The following is a 25,621-nucleotide window of genomic DNA, read 5'->3' on the forward strand; positions in this document are numbered from 1 at the left end:
TCTGGACATGTTCTTGGGGCCTCTGGCTCTACTCCATGTTGTCACCACCTTAAATATTCACGTACCTGAAAGCCGAATTTTTCATTCCCAGTTCATTGACTGTTCAAATTCCTAGTACTGATTGCAACTTGCTTTGAACTTAAGCTTGGTGACACTGTTGAAAAGTACGTATCGCAATCTGAGACGTGTTTGTGACATTAGAATGGTGGCACAGGAGTCAGGAAGGTTTGGTGATGGCAGTTTAATGGCTTTTGAAATTTGCTAGTGATACGCCTACATGTGGTCCATCTACTGAATCTGTGACTCCGAAATCGTATCCATGTATGGTATGGCAGACCCATTCCTTTCCGTTCCTTTCACAGAGAGCAAGCTCAAAAACTTTTAGGTGGGGTAATTTCATGCGATCCAACTTTTCAATTTAGAAGATAGAAATATTCTGTTAAATCTCTTGGCAGTTAATCGGAACTTGATAAGTAGGAGGTTTTTTTTTTTTTTTTTTCATTATTAAATTGTTGTTATTTGGTGGGAAGATATGCAAGCCCACCGGTGATTTGGAACTCATGGATTTTGAGACCCCAGTTTTCAAAAAGTGAACATTTGAAATCCAAGTTTTTAACTTCCGATCTAGACAGATCAAAAACAAAATCACGTTTTATAAGCTTAAATGCTCCTTTTCAAAAAGAGTTTTGTTATATACAAATAAGTTTACATACAAATCTGCGTACTAATATTGTTGCATTTATATTTTAAATTCAAATTAACACTATTTTCAATAAAATCTACTTTTTGACCGATCATATTATCATATTGAATGAATGTGCATAATCGCTTACGATTAGATTTCTCCTTTCAAAAAAATAATAATAGGTATGCATGCCACATTTTCCTTTGTTTTTATTATTACTACTATTAAGAGGAATAAAAAAGCTTGCACACACAAAGAAAGGATTGAAGAAATTACATATAACAGGAAATACATATGATTGGAAACACGGCAGTAAGCATGCTGCTTCGTTTACCGCGGATGTTTGACTCCGACGAAAGCATAAGAATAGAAGTAAATTGTTCGCGTGCTGATTCGTGATCTTGAATCAGGGAGTCAAGGGAGAGGGGAAGTAATCTGATTCTAGTGTTCGATTACACGGGTCAAAGCTTTTAAAGCAAGTGAACACCACGAAAACGTGTAGAAAAATGGGCAGCAGGGCTGTTCAGTACATAACTAATTTCCCTAATTGAACAACCATGAATTACATGATCTCAAATCCTCATTTAAATTTATCACAGAAGCAAGACTTCGGTCACTTCATTATGGGAAGTGGATTCTCTTTAGCTGTTGGTGTGATTCAGATTCAAAATGAAAATATAGGAAAACTACAATGCAATTAATATATCGGGATAATTGGCGTCACCTGCCAAGCATATTAGCAGCTGACCGACCAGCTCTGTCGCTGCCATTATCGTCTTCTAGTTCAATCCCATCATAACATAGGCCATTATTGTTCACACTAACTTCAGAACTACCATTGCTGCTCGTGGCAAGAGGAGAGTCTGAAACACTAATAGCTCTACTTCCTGCAGGCCCGGACCTTACACTGTACATAGACGACGCTGGAATATTTGTCATCAGTGGCCGTAAGTTCCCTGGAATGCTCCGCCTTATATCCTGCTTGAGGGAAACTTGAATCAGAAAATTGAGTTTGAAAATGAGAAGGAAACAAATGCTGAGTCTTTAAAGTAGAGTAAATATGCCTCGTCTTGACATGAAACAGGGATGAGCATGACATGCCAGAGTTATCATAATCTGCGGAACTTATACATACCATATGCTTTATAGCCATATCTAGGGATTTCTTTGAGAGCGTCCTTCCAAAGCCCAAACCGTCTGGGGATGAGGATGACTTCCCTGAGAGATTACCGTGAGGAGATTGTTTGTCATCTAGCTTTTGTGGTGCCAGTTTCCGCGTGTTTGTTACCCTTTCAACAATTTTTGTTCCAATTAAGACTGGGCTCAAATTGTCATTGACTTTAGAATACCCACAACTTACAGTTGGAACAGAAATACCACTGGCATGAAGCATGCCATTGGGCCCTCGTCCTCTTGAAGGAGAGCACGACTGCCTTCTTGGTCTTCCATTAGAACCAGGCTCAATGGAGGAAGATCGAGAACTTGGTTGTCCGGGCCTACCCCTTGGGGCTGATAGTGGCCTTTCAGGAACTGATGTCCTTAAATTTGGTGGAGCATCAAGTGAGAAACCAGGCATCTCTGACGGTTTCCATGGTCTGGACTTCACTGCTGGGGAAGTGCCACGTGATGGCACGGGATTTCTTGATGTCATTGGAGCTGGCTTTGAAACTGAAGAAGACGACTTAGTTAGTGAAGCAGAAATACTAGGAGCACTCGATGATGTGGATGGTCGCCTAGTAGGTGTTGCGGCCCTAGATGTGGAATTGGATGAAGGTAAAGTGGGTCTGGCAGTTGGAGTTGAAGGCCTTGCTGTAGACCTAGATAAAGGTGTAGAGGATCTTGTTGGTACTATGGGCTTAACTGCAGGAACTATGGGCTTGACTGCAGGAACTATGGGCTTAGTTGAAGGCAAGGTCGCCCTTGATGTAGGTGTTGAGGGTCTTGAAGGTTTAGATCCCATGGTCAACGTGGGGCGCCCAGTTGGTGTGGCAGGTCTTGATCCTGGACCCCCTGATGATGAAGGCCTGCGAGTCCCCGCACTTGAAGTGTTCAATCCAAGGGAGGAAGCTGCTTGTTTAGATACTAAGTTGCTCCTTGTAGTAGGCTCTGGCTGTAGGCTTGCTAACTATAACACAAACATAGGAATGACTTGGGTCATGAATGCAAGCGTAATGGTACCCCCAAGATACAAAATATTGGACCGCCATTAAAATTGCCTCATGACCATGGAATTTCAAAAGACTAATATAGATTTGAGATTTTTTTTTTTTTTTTTGGGGGGGGGGGGGGGGGGGGGGGGGGGGGGGGGGGGTGTAAGACAATCTTGAACATCAATGGAAACAAAAGTCTTACAATTGCTTCGTACTTCGTTTTTTTTTTCTATCGGTAAACAAGATTTATTGATCAAGAGAATTGGCAAAAGCCCAAGTATACGGGACATATACAAGAGCAAAAAATTGCTACTTCTAAAACGTGTTATTTATTATAGTCATGTTAAGAAAGGTGACAATTTAAATGCAAGTAATCGCAATACCACCCTGTCAGACCTGTAATATATTAATTGGTTCAAAAAAGTAGAGTGGTCTGATGAATGCATAAGTGAAATTCTGAACCGCAACCAACCATCAATTACCAAGGATGGAAGTTTAGCAAAACCTATAAAATAGTAAATGCTGCTTACCCTAGATTTCAGCACAGTGGGGCGAACCTTTGGGGTACCAAGCTGACTCTTCTTGGTCTTTTGTGATTCCACCTCCAAAGAAGGAAAAAGAGGTGTACCAGGAGGGGTTAGAAGCCTGCAAATAGAATAAAATTCTATTAGGACCGACTTATTTAACACTAACTCGAACCTTGTTACACATCCGTGAAAAAAATAACCTGAATCTGATAAATTCACTCGTTGAAGGACCAGAGACAGTTTCATTTGCATAAGCAATACTTCTGATAAATTCATTTGCATAAGCAAGACTTGTAATAAATTGATTTCACTCTGAATTACATCTGTGCTAATGATGATAATAACATTAGAAAACGACAAACCCAATTCAAATTAGTTAAATCTCCAAACATGTTTACCGATAAAAAAAAAGAGATAAGAGAGAAATGCTTTAACCACAAAGATATCCTACAAAATAAACTCACAAGCTGATGTGGCTTGATGTGGTACCTTAAATTGTAAAGTTACTTTTATTGTAAAGTAGATCTAACGTATCATATAAAATTATGTCAATTTGTGAGTTTACTTTTGTGAAATCTTTTTGTAGTTGTAGCACTTTTTAAAAAATTAGTAGAAGTTACAATACAAATATAAAAGGAAATGCCCGCATTACCAGTCATAGTCATTTTTATCATTGTCAGAATTGAGGAAATCATCAGCACCGGTCTTGCGGGCTGGTGCAGTAGTCGATGTTGAAATATTAAATATGGGAGAAGTTCCGGGTTTTGATCCTGCAATTCGAACAAACAAAATGTTAATCATCAAGACCAATCGCTCTATCTGAACTTAGCAAGATTTCGTACAAATCAAGCAAAAATAGAACCCCGTTATCAGCAGAATAGGAGAAGAATAGAAACCCTGTAGAGATCCATTAGCAAGATATATATATATATATATATATATATATATATATTCAGTAATTCTACATTCTATGAATAACATCGAAGTTACAACACTAATTCTACATGGTGCACTATTTAAGCCCTCAGAAGCACAAAATTCCCCAACATCGCTTGAAGAAATACGTACCTAATGGCGCATCGAACTCTTCCGAGTTGTCTAGAAGAAGATCATCCCGTTCTTTCTCGCACTTCTTCATCTCAAGGAACAAGGCGAGTTCTTCTTCCTTCTCCTTCATCATTGATGCCCTCAGAGCCAACTGCTGCTGTCTCTGCCTCAGCGTAGCTTGCATTTGCGAATCCTGAGACCTAAAACTCCGATTCATCTCCAAGACCTAGCTCACAACCCCAATAATAGAAACCAAACAAAATCAGACCAAAGTAAAGAAAGCCCCAAAGCGCTGACAGAAAATGTAGTTTAGCTTATCAAGTCTCTAACCACCGCAACAATTTCTAAAACACCAGACGCACCGTTTTGCTCATCATCCTTCTTTCTCCGATCCACAATCAACAACAATCTGGATCTGAGACGGAAGCGTAATCTACCACATTTCGCAAGTCATACTTAGAATCAGAACTTTGACCTCATCCAATGCCAGGGGCTTGCAGAAAATTTTGAAAGCTTGAGAGAGAGAATAGCTACAGCTCGAGAATGCCGCCATCGTAGCAAAGCAAAGATGAAGCCTATAGGAGATAGAGATCGAAGGAATCGCCAATGGAGCTGAACGAAGCCGAAGACATATATATAGAGAGAGAGAGAGAGAGAGAGAGAGAGAGAGATCGAGATCGGGATCGGGATCTCACAGTAGAGAGATAAGGACGGTGGGTGAGTTGCATTTAATGGTAAATATATGGGGGACTGGAGTCCGAAACGGAGCAACTAGAGGGAGACGGACGGACCTATGTTACATCTCGCATCGCGTGGTTTTTATCACTTTATTTAAGCTTAAAGGCAACGTTTTGAGGTTGAGCATTTGGGTGGGCTTATCATACTCTTCCCAAGTTCCAAAGCCTATCATTTTTTTAACGGATATTTTTAAAGACATAAAACTTCTAACATCATGATTCTATTTGATAACATTTTATAACTAATTTGATTTCATAATAGATAATTACATAAACTTGTAAATGGCAGAGTTTTTAATTTAACGCGACAATAAAACCACAAATTTATTTTGAACTGTAACGGTAGAGTAACTTTATATATCATATTATTATTTTACTTTTATTGATATATTTATTATTATTAAATAATTATTTATTACATACTATTTTATCATTTAATAATAATAAATATGTCATATATTATTTAATATTATTAAAATAAGACAAAAATATGTTATATAATATTACTGTTATCAGTAATATGATTTTATTAGGATGAGACGGTGGGGCGATCATAGTGTTGACGGTGGACGAAGCCTTTTTCTATACAAAATAATTGAACTATCACATGCTGCCTCAGAAAAAGAAATGTCCAATTATTAGAACCATTCTGAGTAGTCAATGCCACCATCGGCATCATTCTCTGAATGTGACCTCCAGGCGGAATAATTATTTTATTTAAAAAAAAAATATATATATATATATATATTCTAACTACAAAATATAGATTTTTAATATACTTTATGATTCGTCAATATAGTTTACAATAAAATAATTTTATAATTTTACGTATTATATTAAAATATTTTAATTTATAAATTTATTTGTATAAAATTATTTTATACCTAAAATATTTCTCTTAAAAAAATAGATATCTAACATTAAAATTAAGTTGTGATTACTTTTTTTTTTTGGATGTTGCATTGGAAGAGATTCTTGAATTTTTTTTTTTAATTTTATTTACCTTTAAAACTTATTCTACTGTTTGCTCCAATCATATTGTAAAAAAAATTACTATCACATGTGAATCCCCCATGTATAAAGTGTTAAGGTTGGATTCCTTTGTTCATAATACAATTTTTCATACTTTGTTGTGATCATAAAAATAAATTATTTCACAAACAAAAATGTTTCCTATTGCAACTACACTTTGTAAGGAGCTAGAGCTTTTATCTCTAAAATCCTAAAAGGAGATGGAAGAGTGAGTGCAATTCATCCTCTCGGAATGAATGAGGGAGAAAGTTACAACTGTTTATATTAGAGATATTGAGGGAGTGATTTTGTCGTAGAGATAGACATATCACCTGAATTCCGCATCATTTATATTTGTTTGAAGAATGAATTTCTCAACAACATTAAGACTATATTTAGATGCAAGGGTGAGATCATAAGTAATAAAAATATGTTTGGAAATAGTAATAAAATATTTGTAAGATGAGGTTTTTGAGGTGTTTGATGAATAATAAAAAATATTTTACTTTTAGTATTATAACTAAAAATAAAAACAAATTTATAAAAAAAAAATCTTGGAGGCAAGTTGGCTGCTGCCGCTGCCGCCACCACCATGGGAGGCCTAGATCTTGGCCACGACGAACAACCCATATCGGCCACACTTTGAGGCCAAAAATCCCTAACCACCACGGTGGTGAAATTCTATGTTTGTATATTTTGAAATGAAATGGAATGAAAATGAGAAAATATAATTTAATAAATAGTTTTGTGTGTGTATGTGTTTTTATTTTATTTTATTATTATTATTTTTTTAAGAATTTGAGTAAGATGAATTTTATGTTTATATGCTTGGTATTTAAATGAGATGAAACCAGAAAACATCTCATGGTTTTTAGTTGCCCACACATGACCTAAATACCTCAATTCATGATTTTACTTTATATTTCTAAAACTTCGTTTTAACTTGATTTTAATGCTATATTCGGACATGATAATTTTCAGAAAATAATTAATTCTTTCGATAAGTACCAAGAAAATTACGATGAATGTTAGAAAATCAAATTATCATCTCCAAACCCTATCAATTGATATATTCATAGAAAGAAATACAAAGATACAACATTTTTTAGAAATTTTATAAAACAAAAATATAAAAAGGATGGTGTCTTCTGTTACTGCGACTTTCATTCATCCGCACGCAAAACAAACGCAAGCACCAAGCTAGGGAGAGGGAGAGAGAAAAGTTGTGATCAGCATCTTATATATCAGACGGCTATGATTATTCCATTTTTTTTCTTTTTCTTTTTTCTTTTTAATGCAACTTGCGATTCATTCTACGTTCTTTATATTTCATCGGGGAGCATTTACTGTTCACAGATGCACAAAACGATCAATGAGAGTTTCGATCTTCAGCAAAGAGATCGATTCTTGGATTATTATTATTATTATTATTATTTTTACAGCTGAGAGTAATTTTCAGAGAAACGAAGGGTCTGGGGTTGTTTAACGAGGTCGTTTAATGGCGGGGAAGATGCGGAAAGACGGAAGCAGTAGCAGCAGTGTTAGCGGCGATACGATTAGCAATAGCAGAGGGGAAAGCGTAGTGACAGACTGCGGTAGGCGCAAGAGCTCTTGCGGCTATTGCAGATCCCCCAATCGCTCCAGCATCTCTCACGGTCCGTCATTCTTTCTCAATTGATGTTCTTCTTGAAGAACAGACATATACGTTTGCTCAGTTGTTAGCTTGTGAATTGGTTGTGATTGAACAAAACGTTTGCTTAAAATCTACCATTTTTTATTGAGTTGTTTGCCCGGGGTTGATTTTTCTTTTGTATTTTAATTCGTTGATAAGTATTGAGAAAGAGTGCGTTCTGCTGGGTTTTGGAGGAATTAGTAGTTCATTTCTATGCGTAAATACTTGGATACTTCCGAGGTCAGATTCATGTGTTAATTTTGCTAAACTCTGAGGGTTGAGCTGTGAGGGCAGCTGTGAGAATTTGCGAATCCACAATAAATAATGGAGCTTTGTCAACGTTCTTAACTCCTTTAACATTGTTTGTTAGCATTATTTGATAGATTACTGGAAGAGATTGGATGGGTTGTAAGGCCCAAACCACATGGTCTATACTCCAAAAGGACTTAGCAATGATACAATTGGAGCTCTATTGGAATATTATAAAGAGTAATAACTTCTCATTCTCAAGCAATATGGGATCTCATGCACCACCTACCTTTATCCTTATCATATGGGGCATCACAATCTCTCCCCCTCCCTTAAATTCCGGATGTCCTTTTTAGGCTAGTCCATCGTAGGCGGCATGACTTTAGTCCCACATTTATGTTTAGGATAGACTTTGATACCATTTGTAAAGTTTCAATGGAAGGCACAAACCACATGACATATACTTTAGAAGGACTAGTCAATGATACAATTAGAGTCCCATTAGAATATTATAAAGAGTGAGAACTTCTCATTCCCAAGCAATGTGGAATCTCATATACCATCTACCCTTATCTTTATCATATGGGTGATACGTATGTTGTCGGGAATCCAGCGTAGGCAGTGACTCGTGCATATAGATACAAAGAAACTTTTTGTTATTATTTCGTGGCTTGAGTTTCCCAATAGGATTTTGAAAACCAAATAAAGTAGCTGTTGCACCCACACACACAAACCTACAAGCGGGTGAGTGCATGCACATGTGAACAACCTTGCGTGTTTCTATCTTCATTATGTGTCTAAAAGAAATGTAAATAAGGCAAAAGATTTATAATTTCGCTTTCTTTCTTTCTTTTCTACTCTTTTGCAGGTTTATGGGCACATAGCATTACTGTTGATGATTACCAAGGTTGGTGAATATGGCTTCTTGCTCCATTTTGAAAAACCAAACACTTGTTATTTGCATTCGGATGCGTAGAGCTTCAGAATGCATTTAATACCATCTTATTCAATTGAATTTTATGTTAGAAAAGGTCGCAAGTCATCATTGTTACCAACAGAAAATTTGTGGTGGCGCATTGTTGCTGTCCACTGCCAAGTCTTTGCCTCAATCCCCAGAGGGCCTAGTGATGCTACTGAGGGCCTTCGCATATCTTTGAAAGAGACTATGCGAATAAATAGGGCCTAGAGCAAAAATTTAGTTTGTTTTGCTATGTTAAAGGTTAGATTTTTTTTTTTTAATAAGTAATCAAGGATTTTATTGATGAAGTCAATAAACATAGCCTGTGTAAACAGGACGTATACAAGAAAGACGCTAAGTAGGAGTGACAACCTATACAAAGAAAGGTTAGATTTAGGGTTTCTCCATGTATACTTCCTGCGTACTTGGGTTTTGCCTATTTACTTGATCAAATAAAATCTTATCTTACCTATGAAAAAAAGGTTAGATCTTTTTTATGATAACTTATTGTGCCATCCATGCCCTAATTAAGTTGGACATTTTGCGTGAGTAATGATATTGCTACAAGTGCATCTCAAGAGTGTACGGATGCATATTGTGACATTGCAATGCATATTAAAGAATTTCACTTCTCTCTTGTTTTCTGGTTTGGTAGTTTTCAGTGCTTTACAACCATAAAAAAGATGTTTATTAATTTATATTTTAGGATTTCAGCACTTTTGCTGGTTATAACTATATGTTGACTGCCCTTTTCGTAAATCTAATGGTCTTTTGGTAGATCTTCTTGACCGAGGTTGGAGGAGATCTGGCTCCTTCCTCTACAAACCTGAGATGGAAACAACATGCTGCCCTGCTTATACTATTCGTTTGAGGGCAGCTGATTTTGTTCCTTATAAGGAACAACTTCGAGTGTCTAGACGAATGCAAAGGTTAGCTAAGCTTTTGAATTTTAAGTCAGTTGCAACTCAATATCTTGTCCATACTATGTAGGACCTCTTTTTATGTTTTGCTTTAATTGAATATCTTGTCCATACTTCCATATAGCTTCCCTAGAAAATTTGAGCTACCTTGTTTGCCGAGTATCATGAATGTAACGAGTTGAAAGGGGTGTATTTTGTCCTTTATCAGACGATCTAACATTGGAAGTTAAAATGATCTCATATTGCCTGTGTTTCTTCCCCTATTATTTTTTTTGTGGATATCTGATGGTTTTGCCCCCTATAAATTTGTTGAATATCTTCTCACTTATTTCCCATATTAGATGGGGTTTCTTTTCTATCTGGGTCTTCTTACGGATTTTTATAGATTGTGGCCTAGCTGATGACGTCCACCATCAATATCAGCTGACTACTTTGCTCGATGTTGATAGTTAGTTATTGTTTCTATGCACCGATTACCTTTGGTCTGAATTTTGTTCCATAAAGGGTTCTGACAGCGTTATGTGTCTAGGTTCTTAGATGGCGCATTGGATATTACGAAACCAGTTGAGCCAATAGAGGGTCCAAATACTTCTAAGGATGATATATCCAGCCTTGCTGGTAATGAAGTTTCTAGCTCGTTCACAAAGGAATCCTTGCCCAGTAACAATGGAACGAATAATGGAGCAGAACAAGTATTGCATTATTTGTCCGATCAAATTGACAATGCGGTACGCCTATGCAAGGAAAGTGGCGAATTTATATACAACATCCAATTATCAAAATCATCTGTCAAAAAAGTTCTACCAGCCAAACGGAAGATACTAGTTGAAGGATCAGAAGATCTGCTTTACTCTAGCAATATTTCATTCCAAATAGCAGCTGCTATAAGGCGGGCACAATCATGTGATAACCACGAGTTAAGACAATCAAGACATTCTGCAGAAGAAAATGACTTGTCTCCAAAAGTTATTGCAGAAAAACTGGCAAGTTATTTAAGTCAACCAATAAAAACTTCAAATCTGTTAATCAGGGCTTGCAATGGACATATAAACTTTTATTCTCCTGGAAGCCAACTGTCATCTAATAAAAGTGTTCAAACTGAAATGGTTTCAAAATCTGCAGCAGTTCATGCGTCTAAAAAGCAATGCTTGAAGAACTCTGAACAACCTCAGGGGAAAGGACGGAGGCTCGAGATCTATTTGAAAAGGTCCTGCTTTGATCCTCAAGAATTTGCTTTATACAGAAAATATCAGATTAAAGTGCACAAGGATACACCAGATCGTGTTACTGAAAGGTCGTACTGCAATTTTTTGGTAGACACTCCCTTAGTATTTGTTCCACCAACTGGTGACGGTACTGTTCCTCATTGTGGCTTTGGTTCTTTTCATCAGCAGTATGTGATTGATGGTAGGCTAGTTGCAGTTGGTGTAATAGATATCCTTCCCAGATGTTTGTCAAGTAAATACTTGTTCTGGGACCCAGACTTTGCCTCCCTATCACTAGGGAAGTACACAGCCCTGCAAGAAATAGGTTGGGTGAGAGAGAATCAAGTCCATTGCCCTACTCTTCAGTATTACTATCTTGGGTATTATATTCATTCCTGCAGCAAGATGAGATATAAAGCAGCATATCACCCGTCTGAGCTTCTCTGTCCTCTTCGTTACCAGTAAGTTCTGTATCTATCAACTTTTTGAATCCCCTGTTCTTTTTTATCTTACTAAGGTGTATACCGGAATGCCATTCAGCCCCATCTATAAATCTTAAAATTTGGTTTTCCAAATTGCTAGCACTCTTGAGGAAAACCAGAGTTCATTCTCCATTATCTCCATAATGGAGAATGAGGATTAAAGTTTTCCTTTCAGACATCCAGATGTCGGATGCCTTCCTGCACCACGCGGGTCCTGCTCACTTTCTGCTTTGCCTCTGTTGCATTCAAAGTTTCAGATTGAGCTGACAATCTGAAATCTTGTCTCCAGGTGGATTCCCTTTCACGTTGCGAGGCCTTTGCTTGACAGAAAGCCATATGTAGTCTTATCAGATTTTGCAACTTTAAAGAATGGAGAGTCCTCACCACCTCATGTTTCTGAAGATTTCATAGAAATGCAACGATATGACATTCACCAAGACTCGAATGATCTTTGGGTAGAAACGATTGACCCTGAATATGGAAGCTCTGATGATGAACCATGCTTAGAAAGCAGTGATGTGGCTTCTATTGAAGAAGAAGATGGTGACATCAGTGATATTTTAATTGAAGTGGAGGGATCTCGCTTGAGATACAAGGTATGTGCAAGTGTTTCCAGGTGCACTGATGACTCCGGACCATCTTATTATTCTAAGGGCAGATGGCACAAGTCCATCTCAATTCCCCCACGGATGAGGCTGTAGGAAACTCATGAATTACATTATAGATTTTTTTTTTTTAATTTCTCTATATAGCAAAATATTGATTATGTAGAAAACATTAATTATTAAAATAATAGGTCAGCCACCCAAAGATGGAGTCCTGGCTCTGCATCTAAGTGAATATGGTTATCTGATTGTTAGCAATGTTGCTGGTTTCTAGTGTTCCTCTGTAGGTTCAGATCACATGCTACCACCAACAGAAGGGCCGCTGGTACACTGGCATGATATAGTTATATAGAGCTAAACCTGCGTCCAATGCAAGGGATTACCATCCAGCTGAACTCTTTTTTCAAGTTCTTCATGCATTTACTCACTTGGATATTGTATTTTTTTTTTTTTCCTGAAGGATATACAAGAAGCTTATGGTGCGACAAGAGGGGGTTACTTGGAATCTCGGTTGCAATCTCGGTTGCACAGATACATGAAGGTTGTAGGTGCTGAGCTTTCCAAGCGAATGGTTTTTTCAGTTGGATGATTTTGATTCTTTGGGAAGGGCACTCCCTTGGAGTTTCATCTCAAGTAAGAGATGTATGGTCCAGGATGCAAGCTCGGGTTTAACTGCTGGAGTTGTATGTTCACCATATTGGGAGCTAGAAAGCAATTTCATTATTACTTAGTCCGGTGATTTATTTTAATTGATCCATCGTCCATTTCCAATGATGAAGTACAGATTTTAATCGTGGTTTAAGCAACATGTTTGCCTATGTTCTGCTTGTCTGATAAAATGAAATGAATTTTTTTTTATACAACCCGACGTTTCCATATATTTGGCATTGCAATATATTTAACTTTTGATTAATACACTGGAAAAAAAGAGTTCCAGTAGATTGAATGTGGCACTCCATATGATAAGGATTATGGTAAGTGGTGTATGAGATCTCACATTATTTAGGAATAAGAAGTTATTGCTCTTTATAAGGTTCTAATGGGTTCTAATTGTATCATTGACTAGTCCTTTTAAATATAGGTCATGTGGTTTGGGCCTTCTATTAGGGTATTATAAATGGTATAGAATCTATCTCAACAAAAAATGTGAGACTTGATCTGTGTTACATACGATTGATTGGCCCGACGAGGACGTCAGAAATTTAAATGAGGGAAATTGTAACACCTCATACGATAAGGATAAAAGTAGTTGATATATGAGATTTCACATTACTTATAAATGAGAAGCTTTTACTTTTTATAAAATTTTAATAGAATTTTAATTATATTATTTATTAGTCATTTTAACGTATAGATAATGTGATTTGAGACTGTTATAATGTGATTTGAGACTTTTATTATAACGTTAGAGCATTCACATTGGAATATCCAAATGTAAATGTAAAAGCTTAAATGGCTAATAAAACATGAAAAACGGCTGCATTGAATTATGCAAGTGTAAAATCAAATGGTTTTTAGTTATAGTGATTTAACTCTTTTGGTCATATTTGACTTGATACTGTAGCTCAACTAAATGTTTGTTTATTATTTTCTCTCTCTCTCTCCTCATTTTTCCAATGTAAATTAGTTGCTTTTCCAGTCCAGCCTCTATACAAAGTGCATCAAACTCAGTAAATGAACAAGTATTGACACAGAACAAAAAAATTAATATTGTAAAACATTAATATTTTCATGTAGTTCTTAATTTAGAAAAAAAAATCAATAGAACAAAAAAATTAAGAAAAAAATATTATTAAATTTAGAATATTTTATTATTATTTTAACTAATAGATAGATAATCTAATATGAGAATAAATTTTGAGTAGAATAATCAAATATAAAATCATATCATATTATACAAATTATATTTATATATACATAATCCAATACTAATGATCTTCCGTTAAACTTTTGGTTCTTCAATGTCACAAGGAGTTTAAAGTCGGCCGATTGAATGGCAGTTCCAAATGACAAAATTTCAGTCCAAATCAGAGATGTCAACTCAACGTCTCTCAACCAAAGGAAGAATTGAACTGAAGTCATTTATAGGGCAGAAACAAGCTTACACCACGAGGTAGCTTAAGAACCGACTAAAAGTAGCAGCATTCAAAGGCTTCGTTTCTTTTCGTAAGTGAGATGAAATGAATTTAAATTTAAATTAAAAATTAAATAAAATATTATTAAAATATAATTTTATTTTAAAATTTAAAAAAGTTAAATTTTTTATTTTATTTTGTAAAAATTTAAAAAAATTATAATGATTAGATAAGATAAAATAAATTGAGAAAAATTATGAAAACAAATAAAATTTTCTGATGAGTTCATAAAGAATAATAAATCACAAGGTTCGTATGAGGAGACAACTACAGGGCAGCAGCTACACCCAACTTGACATTCGGAGTTGAATAGCAACTGACCAATTCAAAAAGTAACAGGGTATTCATCGGATGCCCGAACAACAACAAAATTGGAATCAACAACAAATACTTTTCATTAATTTTTAGTAAAAGGAAATACTCGATTACTGACAGTTGGGCCAGCATCCGAAATTAGGAATTATAAGTTCGCATTTCACATGAGTTGAAATAAGAACACTGGGGATTAAAGAATGTAAAATTGAAAATGGAGTTGTCAAGCATCATCTGAATCACTGCCACCAATATGTGCTCCATGGCTTACCCAGTAATTGCTTCCATCAGGACCTGATACCTTGTACCTGCACAAAAATAATGAACTCTACATTCATCATTAACCCATAATAATAATGTATAAAATCAGAATTTTCTTTCTCCAAATATCCACTGACCGCTCAAGTACAGATTTTCCTTCCTTGTACTTCTGGCTCTTTTCGTGGGCAGTCTCCTGAAAAAGAAAAAAGGAAACAAAAACCCATCAAAACAGCTATCACAGAACAAATATAGACCAGAAATTTTGCAAGTCCCTAATCTTACATATTTCCACCCTACTATCGATCCACATCCAACACAAAATATGTCTGCAACAGTGTGCAACCCAGTCATCATCATTCTCTCCTCTTTTTCACCATCAGACACATTCACTCTGTCAAGAATAGGAGATGAGAATGAAACCAAAAAGAAAACGCATCAATTATTATGATTTCAAATGAGCATGTGAGTGGGGCTGGCCATATTAATCATCTCCTCCAGGAATATCCCATTTACTCAGATCATCTAAAGATCGAAAATGATACAAAAAACATAGGCGCAAGTAAAGAAAAACAACTTTTTTACAGACAACAAACCAAGTTCATTAAGCATATATAATAAGTAAAGAGTAAAGGCAACTGAGAAAATGTATATCTTCAGACAGTTCCAGAATGAGCATGATATGTACAAACTGGATCTTGTTCATGTCTCTTGAAGCACAAAACATAGCACAGCATTTTCTTGGTCAGTCAGTACAATATTTGTAACTTGAAATTTCTGGCATTGGCAAGTTTTAGAGTTTTTGGTCCAATTCAAAGATAGCTATAGGCAGATTACTTGGTGTTATTGTATGATGATGATATGCCCAAAATTAAAGGAAACTTACACCTTCTTGAAGAGGTAAGCTTTCCCATGCCTGCATTGGAAAGACTGAATAAAAACAACACAGGCAGAACATGTAATCAGAACATCTGCTAATTATAGAACTCTCAATCAACATTTGTTGGACAGTGGAAATTAAACATGTAGAAAGTAACTGGCGCCAATCAGTCCTGTTCAATTGTATCACTTGTGGTGATACATATTCGTGCACATATACACATGGACTTGTGTATCCAAGCATAAGAGAATCCATGTGAGTTTGCAAGACACAATTATCGTCAAAATGTTATAGATGCTTTTCTCAAAAAGGAAAAATGACAAAGATACTTCTCCCTGATTAGAAACATTCCTGAAGTTCTGAGAAAGTCGTTTATGCTCCCTCTGTATGCATGCAGTTCATACAACTAGAAACTGATTAAAAATCATTTTGATAGGTTAAGAAGCACAAGTTGAAGACACAAACATACAAGAAATGCACTTCTCAATTAAAAAACATACCCAAATTTTAATACTGTTGGGGATGATTACTATCATTACACCCCATTGAGATTTTTTCATAGGTATTTTACCTCATTAGGGCATGTTTGGGTAATGAGATAAGATGAAAATTCCGTGAATAGTAGTGAAATTTTTTTGAGTTAAGATGTTTACTGAGTTTGGGAAAGGAGAGAGAAAAAGTTAAATATAAATATTATAAAGTTAAAAAATTATTTAAATATTATTTTTATTTTAAAATTTGAAAAAGTTGTATTATCTTTTGTGTTTTGTTTGGAAGTTTGAGAAAGTTATAATGAAAAAGTAGAAAATTTGAAAATTTGAAATTGAAATGTTTTGAATTTGAGTGATGTTTGAGAATGAAATTATGAGAAGTTTCGAGATGAAATGAGATGTTCTCAACTCATCTCACTTCCCAAACATGGCCTAAATACAGAAGGTAAAGACGTGATATCCAACAATGAAGCATTAGAATCCATTTAAACCCGAAATACAATTAAAAAAACAACCTGCTATGAAGAAATTAGAAACAGAGAGAGAGAGAAAGAGATAGATCCCCTGAGCTTCTAGATCACAAATAACTATATTGTATCGGGAATGCAAGCAATCAGAATTCTAATCACAATATCCTCGATTACATTACTCGGGAAGCTTTATCAAGTTCGCTTTTGAGCGTACTTACTTAAAAACAAGACATATATGTACATTACAACGAAATTTACAATCAAAAGACATAATCCCTCAATCAACCCTAATATTGGAGGTCAAAATACTCCAACGGTCTGATCAATACTCAACCAAATAAGCAGATTTACCAATTACTTACTACCCATAATGAACGAAATACTGCTATGAATGATGATCACACACCTAAATAGTTTTTTTTTTTTTTTTTTCTTCTCATTATTCAGATCTTACCTTAGTTCTCCACAGTGATAAAAATACTACTAATCTTTTGTACTATCAATAGAGCTTACTAATAAAAAAAGATTATCGATAAACTAACTTATTAGAAAACGATACTACCATATGCAATTCAGTATTGATTATCACATGAGCATGCCTTTAAATAAATGCAAGTACAAAATTCATCAAAGAGCAAACAAACAAATTGAAAAAAGGTATAACCAAGCAAATCAACAACACCCCGATGCAAATTCCGTCGATGTCCCAAGTTAGAGACGTTTAACTAATTAAAAGAAGGCAAGTGATCAAAAGCAACCTTGGAAACGATGTCTTCAAAAAGTGCAAGATGGGTCCGGCAGTGCTTGCAGCTATAGATCTTCCCCTCGAGATTCACCACAAACAACCTCCCCATGCCTTCTCACAAGGATCTTATATAACCTAAATCTATCGAACAAAACCGAAGAGCGTATGAAAATATGAAAAATCAGAAGGAGGGTGGTCGTCGAGAAAGTGGACAGAAAATAAAAAACACTAGCTTGAATGAAAAGGCACGTCCAAAGAAGATGAAGCAGTTGTGCCCGAAGAAAGGAAAAGGGAGATGAGGGAAGAAAACTAGATTCGCTGAATATTATTACCCCTGCTTTCGGCCTTTCGGTGTAGGCTGTATTGCAATAAACGTGGACCGAGAACTAGGAGTATCACATTTCGTCCGTTTAAATTACTGACTCTGTAAAAGTGAACCCTGACAAGACAAGACGTGTATACTACGGTTTTTTTTAATATAGTTATACATCAACCGTACTTTTCACATATCTTATATAATTATTATTATTATTATTATTTTTTTTTTTTCTCCTCAACGCGGTGTTCTCGGCTACAGCTGATATAAATATATATATATTTTTTTTCTCCCTCTCCAGAGGATAGATTTCTTTGTATAGGTCCGCTCATAGCTTTTCATTGGAAAACGCAACAGTTAATAGCATAAGAATAAATTGAATAACGCTAGCACGGGTCATTTTGGTTGTGTTTAGATATTAAGGTGATTTAAGTTAAATTAAATTGAGATGATAAAATATTATTAGAATATTATTTTTTAATATTATTATTATTTTAAAATTTGAAAAAATTAAATTATTTATTATATTTTATATTAAAATTAAAAAAAATTATAATGATAAATTGAGATGAATTGAGAAGAGTTGAGGAATCAAACAAAACCTTTATCTATCATTTCGTGATTTATTTTTTTTTTCATTTTACTCATTATTTAATGAAGTGATTATTAATATATTAATATTTTTTATATTTTTAAAATTAATAAAAATTATTATAAAAATTAACAAAAAAAAATTAGTTAGGGACACGCCCAGTGAACAGCACCTAACAGCAAACGAAAGATTTTAGAAATCAAAAATATTATTTATATTTAAATAATGCTACCTACAATATTAAGATGGGCAGCTCGTGTAATCTTTGTAAATAAATTAATGAATTTTAAATTTACTATTTTTTAACGGTGGAATTTATCTTTTTAAAGGTAGTATTCCGGTTTTTACGATTTAAAACTGTACCTAATATTATTTTATATATTTATAATTTTATTTATATAGTTATACATGACAAAATTCTAAATATAAAGATTTTAAAATCTTAAATTCGGATTGAATAAAAAATTGATAATAAATATTGACTTAAGGGATGTTGGAAAATAGTTTTGTTCTCGGCTCATTCCATCACATTTTCTTTCTAAATATTTCATAAATATAAATATTTTTAAACTAATAATTGTAATTTTTTTTTAAATAAAAAACGATTCAAATTTTTTAAAATCTCAGAACAAAAATTATATTAAAAATTTATATTCTAACAATAACTTAACTTTATAACGTTTTTTCTTCAATTTTTTCTCTTTTCCTTTCTTAAAATCCCATAAGGCATTATAAAGACTCGTTTGGATAATGAGATTAGATAAGATGATTTTAAATAAGTTGAATAAAATATTGTTAGAATATTATATTTTAATATTATTATTATTTTGAAATTTGAAAAAGTTGAATTGTTTATTATATTTTGTATAGTAATTTGAGAAAATTGTAATGATGAGATGATATGAGATCGTTTCTCTATCCAAACAAGTCCTAAAACTATATCATCACTATTCACAGACCATCTTACTAAAATTTATAAAATTTTTGTCTAATCTTATTTTCCAAACATTCCCGACAATCTTTAGATGAATTACATAATAAATAGACAAAAATAGTGGTGGTGTCACTTCCCACGCTCAAATTATTTACTCCTCTATTTTATTATTATTTTCACAAGTAATCGAGTGACCAAAAAAGTGGAATAATTACTATATATGAATAGTTATTCCAATTGCAAGCTCTAATATAGTGCTAAACATGTCTTGAGAGTTCTTACTCAAACTCAGAAACAAATGCTTTGTCCAGCCTCTAATTTTGCTTATACTAGTCCGTTAACAATTTTTTTTTTTCTCTTTGAATCTATGTTGAAACATCAGCTTTCAAGTGTTTAGATCAATTTTTGGATCCTTGAGTATAATAGAGATAAGTATTTAAAATCTATAATTATATGACATCTATGATTCTCAAAATCTCCAAAGAGAGAGAAAAAAAAAAGGAAAAAGGAAAGGCAGTTTTTTATGTAAGTGGATGCTCTGTTGAAGGAAATATCTTATATTTGGTACCAAACCTAATCTTGTAATGATGCAATTGTTTATATTAGTATAATAAATCCAACCTTTAGTGAACTATAAGTTGAAAGCAAAATCTTAAATATGATCTACTTATCTCAATTGGGTACAAAATGACAAAAAAAACCCATAATTTAAAAAACCCATAATTGAAAACTAGCCATCCAATAGCTCCTTCCGACTTTACTTGTTTATTTGTAATAATGGTAGCCTTGTAGGGCTTATTCTAGTCACGTACAAACTAAATTGGTAATGTTAACTGCATTTAAAAAAAAAAAAAATTATTCTTCCCGTATTAATTATTGATATACTGAAAATTATAAAATTTAAAATTATATTTTAAAAGAAAAATGATAAAATGAGTATTGTATATAAAATTATAAGTATTCTTATTATAGTCGTAGAATCCAATTCAATGATATTGAGCGTATCAAAAAATAGACTTGTTAATATATTTTTCAATCATTATATGAGGCGTGTGATTTGCAAATAACTCTCTATTTTTCAATCCTATTGCTTTAAATTTATTTTCTTCCCTCTTGGGCGTGCAAGTTTGCAATGTTTTGCCTTCTAATTTTTAAGCAACAACAAACGGCAGTTCTCCCGACTCAAAGATCAGAGAGTAAATCGAAAACGGTGCGTCGTATTGCATCGGAGCAAATTGAGCTGAAAAGTTGAAAACCCCGGAGGGGTGGGCGCCGAAAACAAACACGCACCAAAATCACCCCGAAAACGTTGCCACGTGTCGAATTGATAGACCTCCCACAAATATCTTCTTGGCATCTTTGGCCCGATCATCGCTTTGCCCTGTCTTTGGATTTGCTATTTTTGCTCTGTTTTGGCGTTCCCTTTTCTCTTCTCTTCCATCAAAGAGGTACGTCCGGTTTCTGTTTAATAGTTTTATTAAATTTTAATTGCAAAATTGGCACGCTTTGGTGAAGATATTCCTCGGCTATATCAAATTTTTTTCTTTTCTCTTCCTCCGCGTTGATGGGTATTTTTCAAGCTTCTGAGTACCAAGTTTGTTCCTTTGAGTTTGGGTTTATTTAGTTTCAAAGTAATGAACTTTAGACTCTTTTTTTGGGTATCTAGTCCCAGTTGTTATAGGAGTTAATTATTTTAAGCTGCCATGCGCTACTTGCAAAGAAAATAGAAGAAAAGGAAGAGAAAGAAAGGTCCTGCTGACATGTGATGTGTTTAGACGATCAATCTTCTTTTGGAAAAAATAAAGGGCAAAAGTGTTGTACTTTGTGGCTTATGCATCGAAGAATGAACATTTATTCTGCGCATGAGAGCTTCAACAATCAACATTAATACCTTATGTGATCACAGCTACTGAAAACCAAACTCAGATGTCACGCTAAACACATCTTAGCATGTGTAGGAATAAATTGGGTAACAATGACAATCATCTCTTGCGTGGACTGCAATCGTGATGATCGAAGTTTAGCCAAACTCAAATCATTTCCATTTCTTAATCTGCTAGTTAGGTAATGGTGTCCTGCATAGACTTGTCTTTGATCGAATTGTGTTGTGTCAGGGATCTTTATATTGACAATGAAGGTTGCGAAGGTAAAAGCGTCAACAAGGAAGGACAAATTGGAAGTATCAAAGCCAGTTGAGGAGAGGTACTAATCCTGTCTGTTAAATTCTGTATCCATCGATGTTTTCTGAATAACTTGGTTATTTTAAGTGCCACCTCTCGTCTGATTTTGTATTGTTAGCTTCAACGTGAAATATTGATTAGCAAGTCTTAGGGACATCCTTGTTTCATTCTTTAGTGAATGCTGATGTCTTCATGTTTTCCATTTTCAGAAAGGTTGGAAAGCGAAAGGCAGCAGTTAAGGCTGATAATAGTCGCTTGAAATGGGCCAAGAAAACAAAATTGGACAAGAAAGATCCTAACAAACCGAAGAGGCCTGCTACTGCCTTTTTTGTTTTTCTGTAAGTTTATCCTTTCTCCAATGGTTGATGTGCAGGGTTTTCCTTTTTATATTCGTAAAGACTCACTGAAAGCATACAATGGAATTACTGCAGTGAAGAGTTCAGAAAGACTTACAAGGAAGAGCATCCCAACGAGAAGGCTGTTTCAGTTGTAAGCAGCTACCTAATATTATGTGTCCGTATTAGTTCCATGTGTTGTGAGAGTTTGATAAGCCATTTTATCTGGAATAGAAACTAATCTAGCTACTCAATGCTGTGCTGAAGGTTGGGAAAGCAGGGGGTGGGAAGTGGAAATCCATGTCTGCTGCGGTAAGTACTCTAGTGTTTCCCTTGGAAGGTACATGAACTGCTTAAAATGAATTGAGGACAATAAGTCATGCAATTGCCTCCGAAGCTGGTTAATTTAACTTGAAAGCCTATGGATTCTGTTTGTAAAGGCTGGATAAACCTTTCACTATTGCTTTGACTAGACCTGGCTATGCACCAAGCACATGTTCGATGACTTTGGAACTTCAGTGGTGTGGCCAGGCCAATGCCAGTCTTGTGTAGCCTACAGGTGCCCTTAACTATTTTGTATTGCTTGGGCTGAGGAAAGGACTGGATGATGGAAATGGACATATGCGTCCCTTGATTGATTTGGCAAGTTGGAAATTTAGCAGATATGTGAATTGGTTGATATAACTCAGACTTATAACTAGTTATGGAAAGGGTATTAAGTTTTTTAGTGCTGTAAGTTCTATTCTCCTTACATGGTTTGATTCGTAGCTACAGAAATGTAGATGCTCTTTGCATTTCTTAACTCATTTTTTATTGGAATCGATTTTGGCAGGAGAAATCTCCGTATGAAGTGAAAGCAGCGCAAAAGAAGTCAGATTATGAGAAGCTTATGATAGCATACAACAAAAAACAGGTAAAGTTTTGGAACATTTGTTTAGGAGAATCTAAGGCCTCATCCTTTGCTGCTTCTTTTAGTCTCTTGACTCAATTATTAACTCAGGAAAGTGTCGATGATGATGAAGGTGAACAGTCAAAATCTGCACCAAATGATGAAGATGATGCGGAAAGTGGGGAGGTAGATACACGCTAAAACTCCATGCATACTAGCTGCATATCCTTCCTTTCAAGTCTTGCTGTAGTGGTTTTCATCTAATAGTAAAAGAAATTTTCTCGTTTTCCTAATTTCTAACCATTGCTTACGTTTTTGGTTGTCCAGTTAGAAATATAAACTGCACTTCAAAGTAATCCATTTAGCAGCATAAGCATTTGAATTTTAAAGTGCTCTTGAGACTGAATTATTCTAGATTTACATAAACGATTCACCTCTGTCTCTCTTTAATCAATGTCATCAGTTATTCATCATGAGACAATATCCTGCCACCCTCGTTTTACTTCTCCTCTGTCTCTCTTTGTCCATGTCAAATCACTAACAACTCAAGTTTTCTGAACCTCATTTTTTGTGTTTCTCTGTATTTTTTGTTCGTCATCTTGATTAAAGAATTTATTTTACCTGCCTCCTACACGCATCCTTGGATTTAAAACAGTTAGGTTTACTGAATGCATGAGAGAACTACCCTTCGGCCTAGGCGGAGAGTTACGAACTTGTGAACTTTATATTGGCCTGCTGTTGATAAAAACTAAAAGGGGCAATTGGTTTGTAAGCAGTACTTGACCTTTTTGTTGTTGTTATCATACCCTATATACCTTCTGGCAGTCTATTTACCTTCCATTACCCATCAGATTGTTTCATTTATATAAATCTCTCCTAACACAAGTTGGCTTTTACTTGTGTATAGGAAGAAGATGAGGACGACGAGGACGACGAGGACGATGATGACTGAATCTGGCATGCCTTGTAATTTGATTATGTGAAGTGTCCAGTGCACGAGCTATAGACCTTGTACTGTTGTACATTTGGGCATGTTTTTATAAGGTTGATTCCCTGAGATGGAAAATGCAACCCGTACAGACTGCTTAAGTAATCAACCTCGTCAATTGAAAGCTGACTTGTATCTATACTAATTCCTCATCTGTTTCTTGTATCTGCACTACTTAGATTTGCCGTACAATATCAATCTGACACAGATATTAAAATTCTACAAGAAATCAACCATACTTAAAACTAAAATTTCATGTTGATATTAGGTCGATATTAGTGTTGCATCATAGATTCAAGTCTAGACTCGCCGGCATATTCTCCGTCCGATGCTTCTGTTCAACACCAGGGGCTCGTATCCATGGACCGTCCGTGGATTCCCAGGCTCCCAGCACAGTCGTCATCCATGTCCACAGATCACGACGTGCTGCCGATCGAGTCGTGAGATAATCAGGTAGTTGAGAAGTGCGTACTTCCAACGACTGGTTTCATGAGAAGCCCATATATAGGACCCATAAATCAGGCTCAACGTACTAAACACATCCGAGATCGGTCAAAATGGGCCAACCCTTTTCAAGAAATCTATTACGTTTTTCAAATTGGTTATGAAACACGATGCCATTACTCCAACCTAAGCTACCTGCAGATTCCCCTGAATAACAATTTGTGATTATCATCTAAGCTAGAAATATGTTTGGCAAGCGTGATGGGATACAAAATTTTCATTTTATCATTATAATTTTTTAAATTTTCACACAAAATATAACAAATAATTCAATTTTTTCAAATCTTAATTCAACTTTTTACAAATATCAAAATAATAATAATAATAATAAATAATATTTTAAACTTTTATCTAAAATAAAAAATTTCTCCTCTCACTGTCCAAACCTAATTTAACGGTGAGGAAGTCTTATCAAATCATTGTCCATCTTGAGCTGATGCTTGTATAAAAAGCAAGAGACTTTTTTAACGCATTATTATACTCAGTTATAGGGAGGGTACAATCCGGCTTTGAAATGTCGGAACATGATCATGCGGACACCTAGAAATTAACCATGATTCACACGTGTTGATGTCGGAACATGTTGCCGGAAAGTCAAAACGTGATGACCACATTGTCGCTTCCGACACCCCAAGGTGGACTACAAGCGCCATCATCATCATCATCATCAACCAAAAGCAAAAGCTAAAGCTAAAAGAAAAGCCACCCACAATGGCAACACAAAATCTATCTTCTTTTATTTTCTTGTGTTTTTATGCCAATCACGATTTAACCTATTACTCAGGCTTTTATCATTGTATCGCATTAATCTCCAACATTAAATAATTCCCGATGTCAGTTCCAACAACATGATCGATGCATGGTTCTGTCAGTAGTGTGAATATCTCATTGCACTTGTTGGCGTCGGAATTTTGTCGGTGATTTTACGCATTCACGTGTGGCAGGGTCAGAATTCTTTTCCGGTGTTGCTAGGGAAAATTAAGTTAGAGATGAATTCGATTGGGGAATGATTGCTGGGGGACATGTCACATGCATGGGGTTGAAAAAAGTCTTGAAATGCTGCTTCAATATTCGAATAATAAAGTATTCATGGGCACTAGAGGACAAGCAACGTCTAGCAACAACGATTTTAAAGTGTTTTTTTTTTTTTAAAAACAACAATTTTAAGTGGCCTTTATTTGTCTGATTATAAAAGATTCAAAACAATTTGACTAACATTGTCCGTCAAACTTATCACTAACCACCGCTTCGAGGAAGTTTACAAAATTTTGATTTTAGTTTTTTAATGTTATTTTAATTTAAAATTTATTTATTTATATTATATTTTTAACAATTAATACGAAA

The 25,621-nt window shown here is 35.0% G+C and overlaps 4 protein-coding genes across 6 annotated transcripts; 2 read left to right on the top strand and 2 right to left on the bottom strand.

Moving 5' to 3' along the window:
* Positions 1-935: 935 nt before the first annotated feature.
* Positions 936-5,284, bottom strand: LOC121246392 (flocculation protein FLO11-like). Its single transcript, XM_041144535.1, has 6 exons — positions 4,772-5,284; positions 4,431-4,635; positions 4,015-4,132; positions 3,366-3,480; positions 1,821-2,810; positions 936-1,663 (listed from the first exon to the last, which is right to left on the bottom strand). The coding sequence occupies exons 1-6, from the start codon at positions 4,784-4,786 to the stop codon at positions 1,406-1,408; spliced, it is 1,701 nt and encodes a 566-aa protein (XP_041000469.1). The 5' UTR covers positions 4,787-5,284; the 3' UTR covers positions 936-1,405.
* A 2,059-nt stretch (positions 5,285-7,343) lies between these two features.
* LOC121246385 (arginyl-tRNA--protein transferase 2-like) lies at positions 7,344-13,111 on the top strand. The gene is made up of 6 exons (XM_041144527.1): positions 7,344-7,812; positions 8,947-8,985; positions 9,815-9,965; positions 10,486-11,622; positions 11,933-12,239; positions 12,709-13,111. Exons 1-6 carry the CDS (start codon positions 7,656-7,658, stop codon positions 12,835-12,837), a joined length of 1,920 nt encoding a protein of 639 aa, XP_041000461.1. The 5' UTR covers positions 7,344-7,655; the 3' UTR covers positions 12,838-13,111.
* Positions 13,112-14,754: 1,643 nt separating this feature from the next.
* Positions 14,755-18,008, bottom strand: LOC121246471 (protein yippee-like). 2 transcript variants are annotated; one of them, XM_041144650.1, is made up of 6 exons: positions 17,872-18,008; positions 17,553-17,680; positions 15,840-15,883; positions 15,239-15,347; positions 15,094-15,149; positions 14,755-15,003 (listed from the first exon to the last, which is right to left on the bottom strand). In XM_041144650.1, the coding sequence occupies exons 2-6, from the start codon at positions 17,646-17,648 to the stop codon at positions 14,919-14,921; spliced, it is 390 nt and encodes a 129-aa protein (XP_041000584.1). In that variant the 5' UTR covers positions 17,649-17,680; positions 17,872-18,008; the 3' UTR covers positions 14,755-14,918. The 2 variants fall into 2 exon arrangements, with proteins under 2 accessions (XP_041000584.1, XP_041000583.1); XM_041144649.1 differs by lacking the exon at positions 17,872-18,008 and having other exon boundaries at positions 17,553-17,865.
* Positions 18,009-20,669: 2,661 nt separating this feature from the next.
* LOC121246463 (high mobility group B protein 3-like) lies at positions 20,670-23,918 on the top strand. Of its 2 annotated transcripts, none has more exons than XM_041144637.1 (8): positions 20,670-20,829; positions 21,496-21,583; positions 21,771-21,899; positions 21,993-22,050; positions 22,164-22,208; positions 22,729-22,809; positions 22,919-22,971; positions 23,693-23,918. In XM_041144637.1, exons 2-8 carry the CDS (start codon positions 21,513-21,515, stop codon positions 23,766-23,768), a joined length of 513 nt encoding a protein of 170 aa, XP_041000571.1. In that variant the 5' UTR covers positions 20,670-20,829; positions 21,496-21,512; the 3' UTR covers positions 23,769-23,918. The 2 variants fall into 2 exon arrangements, with proteins under 2 accessions (XP_041000571.1, XP_041000572.1); XM_041144638.1 differs by having other exon boundaries at positions 20,671-20,829; positions 22,897-22,971.
* Positions 23,919-25,621: the final 1,703 nt, after the last annotated feature.

The sequence above is a fragment of the Juglans microcarpa x Juglans regia genome, chromosome 1S, assembly GCF_004785595.1.
Source record: "Juglans microcarpa x Juglans regia isolate MS1-56 chromosome 1S, Jm3101_v1.0, whole genome shotgun sequence".
Taxonomy (NCBI): Eukaryota; Viridiplantae; Streptophyta; class Magnoliopsida; order Fagales; family Juglandaceae; genus Juglans; species Juglans microcarpa x Juglans regia.